This window comes from Sebastes fasciatus, chromosome 10 (genome assembly GCF_043250625.1).
Source record: "Sebastes fasciatus isolate fSebFas1 chromosome 10, fSebFas1.pri, whole genome shotgun sequence".
Classification (NCBI taxonomy): Eukaryota; Metazoa; Chordata; class Actinopteri; order Perciformes; family Sebastidae; genus Sebastes; species Sebastes fasciatus.
Genome location: NC_133804.1, coordinates 22611097 through 22631513, shown reverse-complemented (window position 1 = coordinate 22631513; position 20417 = coordinate 22611097). Strand labels below are relative to the sequence as shown.

Here is a 20417-nt window from a genome sequence, read left to right as displayed (position 1 = left end):
GGACTGTGCAGTGAGAGTTCAACAAACATGCAGAGAAAGTGAAACGAGTCTCGGAAACGAAATGCTGACAGAGGTGCATTCGAATACACACACTTTGTAAACAAACGCGTTTAACCCTTTTGCATCACGTGGGACATTTTGGGCTTTTTTAATGTTCCCATCATTGTGGCTGTGTTATTGAATATGGCATAAATTTTGACAACGGTGTGAGTTTTTTTTAAAAAATTTTATTTTGGAAGTTCAACCGCAGCTCCTTTAGTACGTCTATAATAAACTGTGTTGCCAAAATACAAACACTCAGACCCTTAAAGGAGAACTACGCCCATTTTCAAAATTCATACACGTTATTCCTATGGCCTAAGACAGTCCAAAAATATTAGTAAAAATTAACAAATGTCTCCCTTACAGCATAACATCATCATGCATTTTATTATACCAGGCTTTCAATCTAGAGCCCTTGCTTCAAAATTGTAGTTTTTACTATTCTCCACCAGATTTAGACACTTTCTTCCGCTTATCCGGGGCCGGGTCGCGGGGGCAGCAAGGTATTCCAGACGTCCCTCTCCCCTGCAACATTTTCCAGCTCTTCCTGGGGAACCCCAAGGCGTTCCAAGGCCAGACGAGGTAGATAATCTCTCCAGCGTGGGTCTACCCTGGGGCCTCTTACCAGTTGGATGTGCCTGAACTTCTAAAGGGAGGCATCAAGGAGGATCCTGATCGCCACCTCAGCTGGCCCCTTTCGACGCAAAGGAACAGCGGCTCTACTCCGAGCTCCCTCCGGATGTCTGAACTCCTCAACCTATCTCTAAGACTGAGCACAGCCACTCTACGAAGGAAACTCATTTCGGCTGCTTGTATCCGCGATCTCATTCTTTCGGTCACTACTCAAAGCTCATGCCTATAGTCGAGGGCTGGAACGTAGATTGACTGGTAAATCGAGAGCTTTGCCTTCCGGCTCAGCTCCCCCTTCACCACAACGTTCCAGTACAACGGCTGCATAACTGTCGATGTCGCACCGAACCGACCGTCCATCCATCTCTCGATGTCGCACCGAATTGACCGTCCATCCATCTCTCGCTCCATTTTACCCTCACTCATGAACAAGATCCCAAGATACTTGAACTCCCTCGCTTGGGGCAATGACTCACCCCCAACCCGGAGGGCCAAATCCACCGTTTTCCGGCAGATAACCACGGCCTCAGACTTGGAGGTACTGACTCTCATCCCTATGTAGACATACGCTTATCTACTACACACACACACACACACAACAGAAAGTAGCTACAGCTACATTAACACACCAACACCACACTAAACAGGCTAAAACTAAACTGCTACACAGAGACACAGCTCAGTAAAAACACAGACACCAAAGTAATTCGGTAGGAAAATAGCATTTTTACTAATCTCTGCAAAGTGACTTATAAAGCAAATTCACATTTCCTCATTATTAACTACAGTAATAGTAATACATTCTGTGTGTTGAGAGTGACAAATGAGTCCACAGAAACACAATTTTGCCCATATTGATCCGCTTTTGTATTTACCAGCTTTAACATTGGGGGAAGACGGTGCTGTGTGAAATGCTAAAGAGGCTCAAAACATCATATTATCTTATATCTAACTACACAGAATACAGGAAAACGCTGCAGGGCACAAAACGAACAACACTATACATGTCGTATTCACAGCGCACATCTATTTTACAAGTAAGTTTTCTTGACAGTTTCTTTCTATTTGACAGCATGTAGAAGAACAAGCTGACACGAACATGTCAACAAAGCTAATATCACAAGACCCGAGCCAAGAACACAAAACAAATGTTGACATTTGATTCACAGACAATATTGACATGCCGGTGTGGAACGTTATTAGTCGAGGTTGCATCCGTTTCCCTCTCGGCTTGTTTTGAAAATTGCATCATATAGATCCACGGCTACAAAATCCATCACGCAAAATACATTCAAATACCAAAATACTATCAGAGCCACAGTGGAGCTACAGTTTGTTGATTGTCTTATAGCTTTTTTGCTATTATTATCATTAATATAAGCGTATATTTGCCTGATCAAGACAAGTGGTTCAAGTTAGAAAGTCTGTCACATCTTCTGACTGCAAAGGATCAAATGTTTTTTAGCAATGTAAATGTACTGTAGGTAATACATTGAGTATGGATAAGTGCATAAGTACCTCCTCTTACTACCCCACTTCAAAACATCCAAACTATCCCTTTAAAGGTCACATATTAGACTCCTTTTTAAAAAGTTAATATAGGTCTCCACACCGTGTTTTTGAAGTGTTTCGTTCAAAAAAACTTATTATTACCATATGAGCAGGAACATTTTCAATGACAACGCTTCAAAATTCTATATTTCCTTATTGATGGTCTCCCAGGTTTGACTTTCAGATAACATACGAGGCTTGCTGCATGTAAAGCTATTGGTAGCTGACGCCTTAACACATAATAATGCCACGTACATCTTAAGAGTAATACAGTATCAAAAGATGGACAGGAAGAAGCAGGAAAGCAGGAAAGCAGAACAGAAAAAAGTGGAGGACACAGTTGTAACAGGTGTTTTGAAAGTAAACTGGATCTTTCAGGTGAGATCGAAATGTAAAGAAAGAGTTTTTGGGGGTGAAACCCAACGCTGGACCACAACCATGTAGCAAGCAACCTGGTGCTGTTGCAGCATCTCTAGCTGACAATACAAGTCTTTGATTGTGACTGGGCTGCAGCCGCTGTAGGAGGAAGGAAGGAAGGAAAGAACAAAGGAAGGAAGGAAGGAAGGAGAAAGGGAAAACAGAGCGGAAGTTATTTTTCCATAAATTAAAGTGACACCATGAAGAATGCATTCAAATTTTTTTACAATGTTTACACCAGTATGTGTGTATTTTAGGGCGGTCAATCATTAAAATAAATGTGATTGTACATTTTTTAACTGTTCAAAATGTACCTTTAAAGGGAGATTTGTCAAGTATTTAATACTCTTATCAACATGGGAGTGGGCAAATATGCTGCTTTATGCAAATGTCTGTATATATTTACTATTGGAAATCAATTAACAACACAAAACAATGACAAATATTATCCAGAAACCCTCACAGGTACTGCATTTAGCATAACAAATATGCTCAAATCATAACATGGCAAACTGCAGCCCAACAGGCAACAACAGCTGTCAGTGTGTCAGTGTGCTGACTTGACTACGACTTGCCCCAAACTGCATGTGATTATCATAAAGTGGGCATGTCTGTAAAGGGGAGACTCGTGGGTACCCATAGAACCCATTTTCATTCATATATCTTGAGGTCAGAGGTCAAGGGACCCCTTTGAAAATGGCCATGACAGTTTTTCCTCGCCAAAATGTAGCGTACGTTTGGAGCGTTATTTAGCCTCCTTCGCGACACGTTAGTATTAAAACTGAGCCCGCTACTACCTGAAAATCACAAGTTGCGTTAATACATTAAATAAATTAGTGGCGTTAAAACAAATTTGGTTAACACGTCGTTGACAGTCTTAGTGTATTTGTGTGTCAGTTTTGGCATAATGTCTCGCTCACATGTACCTCAAACTGGCACATAGGCTGTTTAGACTCAGAGGCATTTACGTCCCACATGAAACTGATAGAGTAACGCATTGTCTGAATGTGTTCGTATGTCTGAGAGCTTCCTACCTTGCCTGGCCCCCGCAATTTTCTGAGATTCCTCCTCCTTGGCTTTCTTCTCCTCCTCGATTGCAGCCATTTTGGCGTCGTGCAACTCCTTCAGGGCGTTCCACTCCTTCCTGTTGTTCAACAGGCGGTCCAGCATGGGGGTGATCTCCACGTGGAAGCGACTGAACTCCTGGAGGAGGAGAGGAGGACGAGTCAACACAAATCAGATCACACCAAAAATCAATACAGCTTTGTATTAATTTATTAAATCTTAAAAATACAACACTAACAAATGGGTTTCAGACGGTGCGAACAAAGTCGATTACTGTAATCAAGTTGTACACCTGAACCATCTTGAAATAAAGTCACTCGGCTGAAAAGTCGATGAACAAGTTAAAATGCCATCAATGCCTTTATATGACACACCTGCATGTAAATGTACCTACAGTTTAACCAGCTGCAGGTGTTCATCGCAGTGAGTGTTTGGTAGGTTAAAAAGAATCAGTATTGAATGTTTCTGTGATGCATGATGTCTGACCTTGTACACAAAAGTGCAGACGAAGTCGATGAAACCGCACTGCATCTTCGGCAGTTCAGCTGATTTGGTTCTGTCCATCATAGGCTGGGGGGGGGGAGAAAGAGAAATGTTTAAAACACTCAACTCTACTGCTAAGCCCTTGCATCTTAATGACTTTATCTATACTACAGTAATAATAATAATTTTATTTACATAGCACTTTTTAAGTGCTTTCCAGATTTAAAGATTTACAGAATAAGATTAAAAAATCAGAAACCCATGTAAAAATGAAAGCACATATATCAAGCAGTAGTGAGCCCCTACATAAACAGATGAAGATGCAAGTGCAGAATAAAATAAATAATTTCATATAAATAAGTAATATGTGGATTGGAGAAATAAAGCTCATGTAAAGCAGGTAAAATTTAAGTAAAGGAAAGAACCACATACATAAAAAATAAGATGCAAATATCAGAAAGGATCTCATATAAAGCAGATAGAATGACAATAAAAGAACAAACTCTTGAATTCAAAACAGATAAAAGTGCAAAATATATACAAAAATGCATGCAACATCAATTTAAGTAATGACAATAAAGTTAAATAAAGCACCATAAAACAGTAATATAGAGGAAAGGAAATGTGAGTACAATCACAAAGAAGGAGAGTGCTCCATCCTCACTGACTCACTGAAACCAGTTTGTACAAAAGAAATGTCAGAAGCATCCAATCGAGACCTGAAATAGTCTCCTAAAAGCAGCAGAGAGTGAGCGCTCCTTATAATCAAGCACCACTTTCTTTGAAAACTGCATGCTTGTAAAAGAGGGCTCTACATGTCGTTCCTCGGTGTAAATAAAGGTTGAATGGACATGTGAAGTTACATAAGATTCACATTAGCAGCCACAGCGACACACTGGACTGTAAAAAAAAGTTCACGCTGGCTGTAATTGCTGGCCCACCTCCACTTCTTGCACTTCTTGAGAAAATGATTTAAGTGCCGCAGCCTCTGCAAAGTGTTTTTTTTTCTTCTCGTCAGACCACAGTGTCACAGAACTGACTGCTGGGAAAATACAAACTGATCAAAATGAAAAGTTTTCCCTGCTGACACAGATGCTATTAAATTCGGAGCACTGCGGGGTTAGAGAGTGTGGGATGGTGCTTCTTGCACTTCAAGTGTCTGAAGGACACGAGGGAATGAAACAGAGCGAGGAGAGAGAGAGACACCGAGGCAGAGTGGAGGAGAGAGAGCCAGGGGAGGGTACGGTCGGCTGGGTTAGGGCCACAGTGCCTGCTCTTTCTGTATCAGTGCTCCACATAATGGGCTGGACATCGCACAACACAGCCGCCACGGGGAACTAAATCTGTCTTTTCATTTTTGTCTTCCAACTGCGTCTCAGTCTCTTGTTCTCCTCCTCCTTCCTCTCTAATCGCGTCCTTCCCGCTCTCCATCCTAATTTGAAGCCTCGAGGAGAGAATTCCCATGATTCCTGTCCACCCACCGAATCCTCTTTCTCCTCCTCTCAAACTTTAACTCACTGGCACAAACTGAATAAAAAAAACCCACTGGACAGATACAGAAATACAAATCACACAGAAAACAATATTTTCAGGATAATAATACTGTGTAGAAATTAGATTAAATTGATTCCTGTCATAACCCATCTAGTAATAATTATTATAATGTGCTTTATTGATTCTCAAAGAAGTTAGAGGTCAACTATAAATACAACCACAGCACCGCTGGATCTGGAGGGGGGTTTAGTGTTTTTGCTCCAGGAAAGATCAATAACATCTATCCCTCTAAACTTTCTTTTTAGCATCTCTCTCTCTCTCTCTCTCTCTCTCAAACACCACGCTCTCCGTATCCTTACAATGGGATTTTGCTCCAGGACGGTCCTCTCCAGGTCTCCCTGCTCCCAGAACTCTGCAGCGACGGACAGCGCCACCTAGAGGGTGAATTCAAAGAGGAATTAGTCTCTATAAAACAATCACATGTAAAACCATTTCATTGATTTTGATCATCACTTCAAGAAGTACATACTGTCCTCTGCGGTTCTGAGTCTTATTGATAAATTCAAAATGTGCAACGGTTGAGCTGAAAACCAAGCTGCTGTTTTACCGTTTTAATCGCACACTGGAATAAAACAGAGAAAAGCAGCAAGTCGTCACATTTGAGTAACTAGAACCAGACAATGTTTGACATTTATGCTTGTACAATTACTCTATTATTAAAGCTGTTGTAGATGTAGCTCTCGTCAGTTCATAAATTGATTAACCCTACTGTTGTGTTCGGGTCAAATTTGACCAGTTTTCAAACTTCATTATATCATAAATATGGATGTCTTTCACATAATTGCCCCAAAATGACATGGATGGTTCCCTTATATAGTCTTTGCAAAAAACAATAATGAGCATTATGGGTATTTTATTCAAAACTATAGCACCTGTGGTGGTGCAATGTGTTTATATTATAATATTTATAATATTCTGACTAAACTTTGACATATACCAGTCCAATTTTAAGTATAGTCCAAATTGTTCATAATTTCTGCATTTTTTTCCCTAAAAAAATTTGGTTTAATTTCATTTAAATTAGGTTTATTGACTATGAATTCCCCTAAAAAAGTGTAAAACTTGTGGTAATGAGTTGGAATGAACTTGGCCAAAAAGGTGTAATACAGAATTGGGTGATAATTTATAATGTATGCTTTAAAAACAGTCAAACCAGACTGGGTAAATTTTGACCCGGGAAAACAAAAGTTGCATGGTCAACGGGAAGACAACAGGAGGGTTAAGACTTATAATTCAGCACTATGTATTCTGGTGGAATACTCCTTTAAGACAGAGGCTGTCATATACTTCAGATAATCTAAGTGGCATTATAACAAAGCAGGAAATCATCCCGTAGATGTTGTTAAACTCAGCCTATAAAGCTTCCACAATGTCCCATCAATGAGAATCTTATTCACAGCTCACAAGGCAGTTTGTGTCTTTGTGTCTTGATGAGAGAAAGCCTGTTTTGTCTGCCCTCACAAGCCTAAAATGGAGCAACGTGAGATCTGATGAATAATATGTGAATTCTGTATTCAGGATAGAAACCTCATTTTAGAAAGTGTTAGTCATCGAGCCACTTTTGGGGGAACAATTGCCATGAGGCTGGAGCAGCCAGATATTCTGAGAGCGTGGGAGGCAAGACTGAGTGAAAAATTAAATATCCGTCATAAAAATGTCAGCGGGATATCGCAGGCTTTTGTGTCTCCATAAAATCTTAGAGAGGGCTGTCTATCATCAATACAAATCAGAGTGAATCTATCTGCACTGTAGATTTTATGTAGGAACCATTTTATCAAACTTAAATCACAAAGTAGGAGCTATAAGAGACTCACTCTGGGTAAATCTCTGCACATTACAACCACCAAAAATGTTAAGGAAGGTTTCATATGACAGCTAAAATATTCAGGATGGAATTCACCTTTAAAAAGGGGAAGAGTGTCATCAAGCTACTTTTAGAGAACAATTCGCAGGAGGCCGTCCGATGCTGTAGATAGATATCCTGACAGTGTCAGTGGGAAGTAGAGCTGACTCACCAGGTGCACACAGAGGTGAAATCCAACCAGAAAAAAAAACACATCTGCTAAAAATAAAAAGTGGAATATCCTAATTGTCAGCGGTTGTGCAACGCAGGAGGAGTTGTTCTGTTCTATATCAGCCTCTGACATTCAACTATAACAGATGGACATAATGATTATGGAGAAGTTTGCGAGGAAAAGGCTCAAAATGAACTAAAAATGTCAGAGAAAAATAATATTTATAACGTAGCAAAGTAGGTAAAAGCTTTGAAATGGATGCATCATCCTATTTTGGTGGCAACTTGGTATAACTGATGACAATTTATTCACAAAAATAAGTTATTGGTGACTAGGACTGCTTAAGCGAATATTAATTGCGATCACGATTCTGGCTCTCCACAATCGAATTAACATAATTGCCTGCAATATGGATGTTTAAAATGCTCCGCTCAAATAAAGTGCTTCATAAACTAACAGCCATGAGGGGGGCAACCGAGATGTTTTAGCTTCACTTTTGGGGAGCGGTCATGCCACTATGTTCGCATCCTGCAGCGGCAGCATTTGAAAAGCTTCTCTGAATGTTGCGGCTGCATCTAGAGTAGAATAAGAGTGATTTACTGTATATTACTCTTTTAGAGACCAGACAGGCAAATCGAAAATGCACTAAATTCAGGTAAAGAAGAACCTTATTTAAAGTCTTATTTTGATGCAATGATTGTTAATTAGTAGGAATGTAGCACAGTGTGAAAGTGAAAGCAGCGCTCTGTTGATTTCATTTTGGGTAAAAAGTTTTGGTACAATTATATTTTGCTTCTAGGATATGTAGTGTGAATAAGGACCAGTCTGATTTTGATGAAAAGATTTGTACATTAGCAGGAATGTAGCACAACATGGAAGTTCAGTGCTCTGTTTATTTAAATATGAAGGCGCAATGAAAATGTTTTGGTAGACATCTCTATGACCGATATGTCCAACAGTCGGCAACTCACACCAAAACAATCTAGATTGATGAATATCACTACAGGTAAGAGAATACATATGTATTTTATGAATGAATGTCGGTGCTTGGTTTTGGCTTGACTGTTCTCAACATAGTGGCCCTGTCACAAACTTTTCTCAGGGAGGCAGGGGAGGCACACAATTGACCGGGAAAAACGCTAATTATATAACATAGTTTAGGATTAGGCTACATGGAAGGTTGTGTTTTAAATTAGTCAAATTGTTTTTTGAAGTCACAGCCTTGTTCTCAATAATAACCACGTCTTTAAAGGAAAAGTCAAGCATGGCTGGAGATGTGACTTTGCCAAGAGTTAGTGTTAGTTCCTCACTCACTGTGTTAGACTACTTTTCCCAAGTGGAGTTATTTTTCTGCTCTGTGTATAAGTGAAGGGAGGGAAGGAGCCTGGGAGAGAAATGTCTCCTTTAATGATGCATGCTATAACAGCACAGGAACCACTGATCTAGAAAATGAGAAGGAGCACTAACATTTCCAGCTTGTGACCCTCTGAAATGAAGCTATGTCTACTTGTGACCCCTTGAATAAAGGTCTAAAGTTGGGACCAGTTCAACCAGTGATTTTTTTTTCATTTCTCGTATCATCTTAGGGCACTTTCACAAGCCAAAGTCCGCCTGGCTCGTCCAAATCAGAGTTAAATTAATACTTTTCGGTTTCACAGTGCACAAATTAAAGTGGACCAAATAAAAAGAAAAGTTTATCTCGAATAACTTTATAAACATCAATATTTTTGTGGACTATTCAGCATAGTCTGTATGTTCTCCTCGGCCCAGATGTCAAGCAAACATCAGACTTCTGCAGAAGTCCGGGTCAGTCCTCTCCCACTCATGATAACCTGTCGTTTACCTGTGTCCATCTCAACAAATGCCCGCGCACACAGCCCACAACCCTGCTTTTTGGTTCACTTCCTGTAATTGGGTTGAATTATGTTCTCACTGCAATCGAACCGCATTACGGTTCGCTTGGAAATGGTCCGAGACAACCTCCTGCAAGTGGTCTCGGACCATTCTTTTGGTCTACACCAGAAAACGATCATGGACGGATAACTGAACGGGCCTACCGGGCACAGGCCCAGGGGCCCAAAATGTCAGGAGCCTTCACCTACAAAATGTCACTCAAAGAGACACGCACCAACCAGGAAGAGAATCAAGATGATCACAAAGAAACACAAAGGACTACAAGGAGACACAAAATTACAACAAGGAAACACAAAAATACTACAAAGAGACAAAAAAGAAACACAAAACGACACAACATGACTACAAAGTGACACAAAATGACTGCTAAGAGACATAAAACGACTACAAAGAGACTAAAACAACAACAAAGAGATGCATAGCAGCTACAAAGAGACACAGAGAGACTCACAACTATAAAAAGGGGCAAAATGACCACACAAAGAGACACAAAATGACTACAAGTCACAAAATGACTACAAAGAGACACAAAATGACTACAAAGAGACACCAAATGACTACAAAGAGACACAAAACAACTACAAGGAGCCACAAAATGACTACAAAGAGACACAAAATGACTACAAAGAGACACAAAAAAACTACGAAGAGTCACAAAACGACTACAAAGAGACACCAAATGACTATAAAGAGACAAAATGACTACTAAGAGACACAAAACAACTACAAAGATAAATGTTGACTTGTGCAAGCTCCCTCATTCGTATAACTTTTAGTGGCCCGACATAAAATGATCCACTAACACACAGATTGGAGGAGAATCTGACCAAAATCAACATAATTCTGTATGCAGAAATGAAATTGTTATCTTTGCTTCTATTGTCAACAGATGTTGCATCCTACCCGTCACCGGGACTAGCTGTGCTTTAAATTATCATCACTGGTTTTTTTTATGGGCTCTATGTTGATGCAATAGCTATGAGTCTCCATCTTATGTGTGTATAGGAATGTGAAGCAGGCGTTACTGATAAAGACCATACGTTTGCAGAGAAATAAAAGCTGAAAAATGACCCTCCAGCAGCGTCTGTCGAACAGCCAGAGATGCTTCCTGTTCATATTGATATGCCTGTGTGTGCAGGCTCGATGGCGATGTGTATATTACACACTTAACTGATATAAAATGCTGAGGCTGCCGTGCGGTGATGAGGGGGAATGAAAAGCAGCAAGTTGCTTTTGATGCATGAGGCCGTCAGGAATCACTGCTGAGAGAAATGGCAGCGCCGACAGAAAGCCATTCTGTGTCTACTTTATCACTGGTTCTCCTCTCGCAGAGCCTCTCCTGTGTCGCCTTATTACCGTGAACGGCTGGAGAGCCATTTTCACAGCCACTACAGTGAAGTATGAAAAGGAGCTTGTGTAAAGATCACACAGGTGCGTACCTTGCTCTGAATCTCCCACGGTTTGGCGATGGCAGACAGGTCACAAGCAGTCATCATCATGGCCCTATGAACACAACACATGACTGAGATCTGTATGTCTGTACATCTCTGTTGGTACATGCATTTCAGTGGTAATTTACTAAATGAAAACTATGACGAAATATGCTCGTCAACGATTTGTATATGTGTGTGTGTTTGTTTGTGCTTACATGACGATCTCTTTGCGCGTGGTCTCCAGCATCATGTACTTGGTCCACTCGTTCCAGTTCTCGTAGGTCTTGGACTGGTCCACGATCTTCTGGAACATCGTTCTCTTCCTGCACAGAAAGGAAACAGTACTCCATTACAGATGTCTTATCCGTCTTTACTGCATGTTCTTTACAAGGCATTGGTGATAGAGTCTCCTTTCTTTGTTTTTATAAACATGATGTCTGAGAGGGTGGTGGGTTAACAACTCCAGGTTTTGCTGTGTATTGGGGACGGAGAATGGGGTTGGGCAGACTTCAGGAGGCGTTCCTGATAATAAAAGGTATGAATATGTATCATTGCATCTTTGTCTCATTCAGTTTTGGTCCTTTTTCCTGCACATCAAAACCCAATATATTATCTATCCGTCATTGTCTGCTATGGTGCATATGGAATAAGGAGTGTGCCTGAATAATGCACTTTTTTGTGGTTAATTACAGTCAATTATTACATGGTTTTGTTGATTTCTTGATTCTGATTGGTCAATTACGACATTCTATCAGCATTTTTTTACCGGAAGCAATATATCATTTTGAAATCAATATTTTGTGTCAAATTATTGATCTCTTTAGTAAGTAGCCGTGTAATAAGCAGGATAATGTACAGCAAAGGTGATTCAAGACCCCTCCACTAATGATCGGCTTGCTGTACATTATCTTAACTAATGATGACTTTTCAAAATCAATCTATAAAGTCAGTGCTCATCTTTTCATTTAAATTATTCTTAAAATCTGACACTAAATGTGAAATTACTATTAAATGTGCCACTCTATAATAATTAAAAAGTCATTATTCTGTCTTAAATTGCTGACTAAACTGCATTTAAATGATATAACAACAATAAATAGCAGGTGTTCATGTGTTTGCATGCTGCTGTACTGACTTGAAGTAGAGAGCCAGGTCAGTGGCGATAATGGCGATGTCCATGAGGTGGATGACGGTGTCGTGCTGACGGCGGTTCAGATTCTGATAAATGTTCAACGACTGAAACACGAGAGAAAGTCAAATAAGCCAAAAAACAACAAGGATACCAGGGAGCTTAAGAAAGTAAAAGCGTCTTTGATGTGAAACAGAAATTATGTGTGACGAAACTGATGAATATTCAAAACAAATGGGGTATGTGCTACTGTACTGGACAGTAAAATATCATTCAACAACTGCAGATGCTCCCCTTAGCAAGGTAAACACTTGGAAACATGGTATGGTAGAAAAATAGTAATGTTTTCTAATATTTTACAGAAGCTAGAGAGGGGTGAGACTTCAGCTCTTTATATCTAGGACAGTTGTATTGCATTGCTTTACATTGTGAAGGTGTTCAGGTGTGTGCGCGTGCTACAACATACTTCATCTCTCAGCAGAGTCTTGCCAAACTCCAGATGGTGTCTTTCCAAGATGGAGGAGCCGTGAAGCTTCGCCAGAGGATTACCAGACCTGGAAACACACACACACACACAGACACACACAGACACACACAGACACACACAGACACACACACACACACACACACACACACACACACACACACACACACACACAGACAGACACACACACAGAGTTGGGAGGTTACATGGTGATAAATCATGCATGATAAACTCAGGGTGGGCCTGGCCTGCTGTGTCCGCGGCTAATGGCGTCTCTCGTTAGCTCATCCATCAGCAGGTGGAGCGGAGCAGCTGGAGGTGTATCTGGTCAATATCAGCTCATTGATGTTCTCAGTGTGCGACGTTACCGTCACATAAAGAGCTGAGGTGAGCTCGCCACAACACGGGAGGAGTGGCTAATGTCACCTTGAGTCAATTAAAACGGTCTCAGAATAACCAAACAAGTCGGGTTTTACAAAGTGAGAGAAAGAAATTGGGTCAAGACGGCAAATAAAACCATATTTTGAATGCATCATATCGTTTATTTCTACTCGCGGTCCGCTTCGATTTTAGTGAGTTTTTATACATTTGATGCTTTTACTTCAGTTTTTTAAATAAATCATAGTTTAACTTGGATGTGCTGCAGCTTTCTGCACTGCAAGTCCTCCTATGAGACTTCAAGATTGTGTTTGAAACACAAAACACGCCTGCTACAGTATCCACCGGCCATATCCTCTTGCACGGCTGATGCAGCCGCAACCTCTCTCTGCTGCATTTCTTCGGCGTATACTCTGGCTCTAATAAATATGGCTGAATATGCGACTAGCCAAAACACTGTAAAATGTTTCCTCTTCCATAACATCCTCTGCACTCATATTTTGGGATGCCATTTTTTTTATTGTTGGAAAAGTAGCTAGTTTGCAATACAAGCAAGGAGAAGTTCTGTTTTTGAGCAGCATCTCGAGCACGCCATCTAGCTATCTGGAGGCAGAGACTAAAAATCCAACCTGAAATAGCCTGTAGTTCTTTTTGCATCCAACTACGTCACTGTCACATCAAATGACGGCGCTGGATGCAAGGCCTATTGAAAGAGGCTGGTCTTGGGGTATGGCACATGCGCAGTGTAACTAGAGCTGCGGTCGTGTGTTGCTATTGGCTCAATTTCAGCGAGTGCAGATCAGATTTTACTGCGTATGCGTTGTACCCCAAAAATATGACGCGTTGTTGACGCACAACATCTCCTCTTTTCACGCTCCTTGGCTGGATGCAGGAAGAACAACAGATTTTGCAGCTGAGAACTCAGCTTTCTCGGTCAATATAGCACACACTGAAGAATTTACATCCACATTAAATGTGACAAATTTTCCCTTTAAAACCAGTTAAAAAATGTAAACACACAAAGAGAAGCTAAATGAATACAGTTTTGCAGCAACAACCACAAACCACCAAAATCTAATTCAGTATCCTTGAGCCCAAATGGACGTTTGTGCCAAACTTGAAGAAATTCCCCCCAGGCGCTCCTGATATATCGCGTTCACGAGAATGAACAGGACAGCCAAGCGGACAGACAACCCAAAAACATAACACCTTCGGCCACGGATGTCGCCAGCAAGGAGGCATAAAAATCATGTAAATACAAAAAATATATAACTAAACAATATGTGTAAACTCAAGTTGCGTCAGTTTTAATTATAAAAGGCCAAAATCACAAAGGTCAAGCTCACTAGTTACTTTGAAAAATAATTAGTTACCTCTCAAAAGGTCAGTGTGTCAGAAACTATTTTTCAAAGATACAAAGCTGGAGGTCCCTGCAGGCATCAAAGCTGTCACCTTTCAGCTGATTAAACTCTCCCCCCCTCCTTCCCTCTTTGTCCTCCCCACAGCCCTTACTTCATCTGGTAGAGGTTGTTGGTTCCTCTGTGGTCAATATCGTGGCAGAGACCGGCGGTCACCATGGCCATACACTCCAGGTCTGTGTAGTAACGCTTTAAATCGCCTGTCTAACAACACGAAACACAAACAAGTCAGAAAGAGAGAGAGAGAGAGAGAGAGAGAGAGAGAGAGAGAGAGAGAGAGAGAGGGGAGTTTATTTATAGGGTGAAGGTAGGTATGCACAATAACGACACTCACTGGTTTTCTTATTAATGACCAGTTCAGGCAACACTGACTCACTTTTTCATTTACAGACACACTTCATTATCTCATTCTAGATGAAGGAATGACAGAGGAGGAGGAAGACTGTTTATCACGTTGAATCAGAGAGGAGGAGGAGGAAGAGGAGGAAAGATGAGAGATGACGAGGAGGAGGAGATTGAGAGCAGGAGGAGGTGAGGGATTAATGAGGAGCGAGATGGAAGGAGAGAGTCTGTTTATCTCTGTGAGTCTCACCATGAGCAGGGTGAACATGGTCTGTCCCACGTTGAATCCGTGTCTCCAGTTGTGGTAGGTGATCCTCCTGTAGCCTTTACTGAGAGAGTATATGAACTTCACCAGGGCCTGCACGACACACAGTTTACCGCTTTTAACTTACATGACAGTTAGTTATATTTATTTCAGCAGTGTGAGGGCCAATACTTTTCACTTCTCTAAGATTGTTTATCGACTTTCAGCTGAATCATATCATGATGATTTAATCTTGAATTATTATTCTGCTAGTTTCGGTTGTCGAAATGAATGATTTTGAGCAGGCTGTAATTAAAACCCCAACATATTGAATTATTCAAGCTTTTGCTTTGGGCACATGAAGACAACAATTTGATTATGTCAGGTGTAAGTTTGCATCCGTTTGACATATCATATCATATATTGGCAACAGAAGATGTTAATATTGTGATAATGATTTCAACCATATTTCAACCAACTGCCCTAAGAGGGAGACAGATATCATTTCAGGTAGGTTTTACAATAGTTGACTAATGTTTCAGACATCAACATTAACCCTTCCTACATCTGACTGGATAAACACACCAGTCACTGGGCTCTCTACGTCACAATAAAGATCGTCAGATAATCAGATTACCTCCGTATGTAATGCAGTCTTGCAACATAAACTGAGTTAGCCCAGAATGTTAACTCATTGCTCTATAAAAGTAGGTCTAAATCTACTGTTTTTGACACAAAGCATCAGTTTAATGTGGTACAAAATGTATGATAGGAGCTTCCAACTTCATGAATCCCAACCAGTTAGGGCTACCGAATGTCATCTTTTTACATTCAAAGCTTCTATTGAGGTTTTCGAATGAAGCTTTGACTCTGCCATTATATTACATGACTTCATCACTCTAAAGAAAATTAAAAAAATAATAATCATAGGCTGTTTAAAATATGGGCATAATCTGCGTGACGTCACCCTTAGGTTTCTGGAGAGCTGTTGTGAAGCTAAAAGTGGCTCCGGCCGTTCCCATCTTGGCGGTGACGACACAGCCAGAAGCCACGCCCTCAATTATGCCTCAACTTTAAACCTTAATATAATTTTAACGGGTGATTTATATATAAATTCACACCCGTACACTTGGCTTTTGACAGTGATATGTTTTTTGTACCAAGCTGTAAACATTTTTCTGCTGTGAAGTTGGCCATTTTAACATAGAGGTCTATGGAGATTGACTGGTTTTTGAAGCCTCAAGTGGCCATTTGAGGAACTGCAGTTTTTGGCACTTAAGCGTTGGCCTCATTTCTCAGCACCGGAGGTTACTGCTTTTGTCATTATGGTTATATAAATGTAATTCATGGTGTTGTTAGACTGCCAAGTTAATACAGGTGCGTGCCTCCCTTTGTGTGCGGTGAGCAAGAGAGCAAACAGTTTTTGGACCGCAGTGAAAATGTTGATTTTGTAAGGCTAAACAATAACACATATGGATTGGATAAAAACATGTTGTGAACTTTGGAAATAATTACCTCTGTCTTTTTTCAATAAATGTTGACTTTTGGACTTTACAACGCTCTGGAGTTATTGGAAATGTTTGGCTCACACAAGTCTGAAACAAGCCTACGCAGCCACCAATTGAATCTGATTCTACAAATAGCATAATATTAATAATTTTAGTATAGCCTGATCTTTATCTACAACTGTGCAGAAGCAAGCATTTAAATGTTGATTCAGAATTCAAATGTCGACTTAATGAATGAAGCTTCGAACTATTCAGCACAGTCCTACAACCAGTTTGACATCGGAGCCCTTAGAGATGTATAATGAGTAAAAGATTAACGCAGCCCAACTGACTAACAAATTAATTAACAAAACACCCACCTCTCTGGGAATGTGAAACTTGTCCACCACTTTCAGTTCGTAGTACATCTTGATGCCACATTTCACCAGGTCCAGTTCGGTGTGATGATAGTCATAGAAGTGGAACTCGAAGATCTCAACTTTCTTAGAGTTTGGCAGGACCTCCGTCTGTGGACACAGATGGACAAATATATAAACTCAAAGGTTGCAATCATTTTGTCATGGCAAAAATGAGGAAACTTACAGTATAACCGAAAAGTCCCAGGTTTAATCTCTAGAGTCAATATGTTAGTTTGTCTTTTTCCAACTGGAATCAGAATCACGTTGCATTGTGGGAAACGTATTTCTTTTTGTACATGGACGATATATTTGGATTTCAAGACATTTTTATCTAATTTCATAGAATTTCCTGAAACATGGAAACATCTTGTTGTTGTATACCAGAATCTCCTGGAGCTCCTCCTCCTCACACTCGTCCGGCTCCTTCCCCCATCTCTCCCTGGTGTTCTGGGAAAACACACAACATCAGCGCTCACCTTGGATGAAATGGCTGAGCATCAATCACCTGACTCCTGATCTAAGGTCAAACCAGGTCCTCTCTCTCTGACAAATCACCTCATAGAAAATCTGACAGCTTATTTCAGTTTATAAACGACGTTCACCTCCTCGTTGTATCGTCCACATCAACCGACTGGTTTGAAACTGACTGGTTTTGTTCTGTGTAGCTCAAATATCAATGGATACAGCAAGGACTCATTCCTCATGTAATCCTTTCACTTAAAATACATGAATTCATCTCATCATTGGAGCAATGAATGTGGTTCTTATTTCATTTCAACAAAACCCAACTGTACGGAAGCCCTGAGAGGCAAGTGAGAAAAAAAGGTTTCGCCAGGATAATCTTTCTAAGCCACTTAATTTCATCTGTGAAACAGGTGGGGAAAAAATATGGCAGGTGATTTTAATTTTTGTATATACTCATTTTGGCCACAACTTTATATTCTCTTGTGTTTTTTTTTTTCTGGTAATTTGCCACTTTAATGTAAAAGAATGTTCAAGTTTTTTTCTCGTAAAATGTACAACTTTAAACTCGGCATTTCTGAGTTTTCTCTGAATATTACCCCCTCTCCCCTGGCGCCGTAATTCTTTCTTTTTTTACCTACCATGGCCCTAATACACCATTTTACATAAGTGTACCACTATCCCATGTTCCAAATAGGACTAAAAACATTCATGTTTTCTTCCAGGTAAAGGTCCAGCTACATACAGTATATTATGTGTTTGCAAATTATGTAAATTAAAACTCACCTGGAAGAAAAGATGAATGCTTTAAGTATTGAAATGAGTATTACAACAACAAAAATTTGGGTGAAAAAAAAAAGTAATTTTTTTGTCAGGATCACTTTTCTGTTTTCACAAATGAAAAAAGAACATGTGAAAAAAAAGGTTTTGCCAGGATAATCTTTATAAATTCATTTTTGAATGTCTTTTATATGTGTTTTTACCAACAAACCAAGAGTACTATTATGTGGCATATCAGCCTTAAAAACATTTCAGTGATATATTTATCCATGCAGTAGTCGATGTGGTAGAGAACATGTAATTACTAACCAGGACGTGCTGGATTTCATCCTTGCGACACTTGACGTGGTACATCACCATGTCCTGGAAGATGTCCTTCCTGTTCTCCAGCTTGTTCATCTTGTCATAGGTGTCAGAGATCAGCACTGACCAGCCCAGGAACTGGGTCAGAGACTGGACACAGAGACAGAGAGAGGGAGAGTTAACAGCCTATTACTGGTGGCAGGTGTGTCAAACTTTCTATTTAATAAGAGTAGGTGACACTCTTTTCCTTCTGTTCAGCCACGGTGGCTATCACTGCTCAAGATAACTGCCTTCTTCAGTCCAAACTCAAGTGAAAACTTCCTGTCAGTGGTGGAAAAAGTTCAGATCCTTCATCTTAAGTAAAAGTAGAAACACCACAATGTGAAAGAAGTCCCGCTTTCAAAACTTACTCAGAAAAACTTTAACTATCAAAAGTAAAAGTACTTATTGCTATTGACCCATTAACACCTGTGTTTTAAAGGGTAACTTTGGTATTTTTCAACCTGGACCCTATTTTCCCATGTGTTTTTGTGTCTTACTGACGAAAAGTCTCGTTGTGAAATCTGGCGAGGTGACGTGTTGCCGGGAGACAACGGTGGAATAGTGGAATACATCCATGGTGGAAACGCGAGTGCCAGCCGGGCAGAGTTTGTTGTGTTGGAGGAAAGCTTAGCTTGGTGTTATCTAAAAGATTTTCAATGTCATGGCTGAATATTTAGATGTTTTCCACAATGTGGATGAGGTCTTTGAATTCAATGACCGCTCGTATTTATTTGAGCCAGAGTATACAGATATTCAGATTTTACTACGAGTCTTTTCCTTGAGCGGGACTTGGACACAATATCAAACAGACCGGATCAAGAGAAAGGTAAGAAAAATGTTTTATATCTCTGTAGGGTCCTTTCCATAATGTTGTCAGATATAATAACAATCTGAGCCTGTCAGTGGCAAAAACAAGAACTTCTATTGGACGTAATGTTACATTGACGCTGCTCACTTGTCCACCGTTTGACAAACGTCACCACACACTGTTTATTAAAACATCTAATCTGAAAGCTTGCAAATCATTTCTGCAAAATACAGCAAATAATGACTAACAAATCATATTTAAATGTCAAAATGAAAATAGTTCAGAAAATGACTTTGATTTTAAGGAACAGCCGAGGATCAAACTGTCACGTTGTGTATTTTAAGTGAATCCTGAGTAGTGAGGCAGATACAGAAACTTCAGTAAAAAGCCTCCAGGCCCGGTGATAAATAATGCAGATGCTCTGAATGGCCCTGGTGTATTTATAAACCAGTGACTCAGTGCTGCCACACACACACACACACAAACAGCCCGTACCTCCATCAGTGTTTCGTCCTGTTCATCAAAGGGTTTCCCATCCTTCCTGTTATAGAACGTGGCCACACCCACAATCTCCTCTTTCTTGTTGACGATTGGCATCGACAGGACGTTCTTAATGGTCCAGCCGGAGTCGTCTAGAGGCTCTCTCTGTGCACGTACACACACACACACACAGTTCAACATGTATTAACTATAAATAACAATATACTTACTTTGATATGTTTAAGACAGTAATATCTGTCCTTTTTTCCCCCGTCGTTTCACTATTTTTTACTGACGATTGTAATAAAGAAAGCAGGAGCCCTACAGAACATTTTATGTGACCTTCTACATCCAGAGGAAATATGAGAGAGAATCAATAATTCACCTGCTCACTGCTCCTAAAATATGAGCATACTGCAGGAGTTGTTGAAGCCTCATTTTTAAAATGGGCTCTGGGTGAGCTACTGCTGCACTTTAGCTTCATCACTGAGTGGAATAAAGTAAAAAATAAATAAACAGGATTTGCTTGGATTATCT

General features: G+C 40.2%; 1 protein-coding gene across 4 annotated transcripts in view; it reads right to left on the bottom strand.

Moving 5' to 3' along the window:
• Positions 1-1378: 1378 nt before the first annotated feature.
• The window catches only part of pde6a (phosphodiesterase 6A, cGMP-specific, rod, alpha), a 221754-nt gene continuing 202715 nt past the window's right edge, over positions 1379-20417 (bottom strand). For all 4 annotated transcript variants that reach the window (XM_074649018.1, XM_074649017.1, XM_074649016.1 and 1 more), the window contains 14 exons: positions 19896-20045; positions 18557-18700; positions 17387-17452; positions 16967-17113; positions 15106-15213; positions 14608-14717; positions 12700-12787; positions 12240-12340; positions 11320-11427; positions 11111-11174; positions 6042-6116; positions 4192-4275; positions 3675-3843; positions 1379-2739 (listed from right to left, as the gene is read on the bottom strand). In XM_074649018.1, the coding sequence (XP_074505119.1) occupies positions 2696-2739; positions 3675-3843; positions 4192-4275; positions 6042-6116; positions 11111-11174; positions 11320-11427; positions 12240-12340; positions 12700-12787; positions 14608-14717; positions 15106-15213; positions 16967-17113; positions 17387-17452; positions 18557-18700; positions 19896-20045 (1458 nt within the window). In that variant the 3' untranslated portion in view covers positions 1379-2695. The remainder of the gene's footprint in view (positions 2740-3674; positions 3844-4191; positions 4276-6041; positions 6117-11110; positions 11175-11319; positions 11428-12239; positions 12341-12699; positions 12788-14607; positions 14718-15105; positions 15214-16966; positions 17114-17386; positions 17453-18556; positions 18701-19895; positions 20046-20417) is intronic.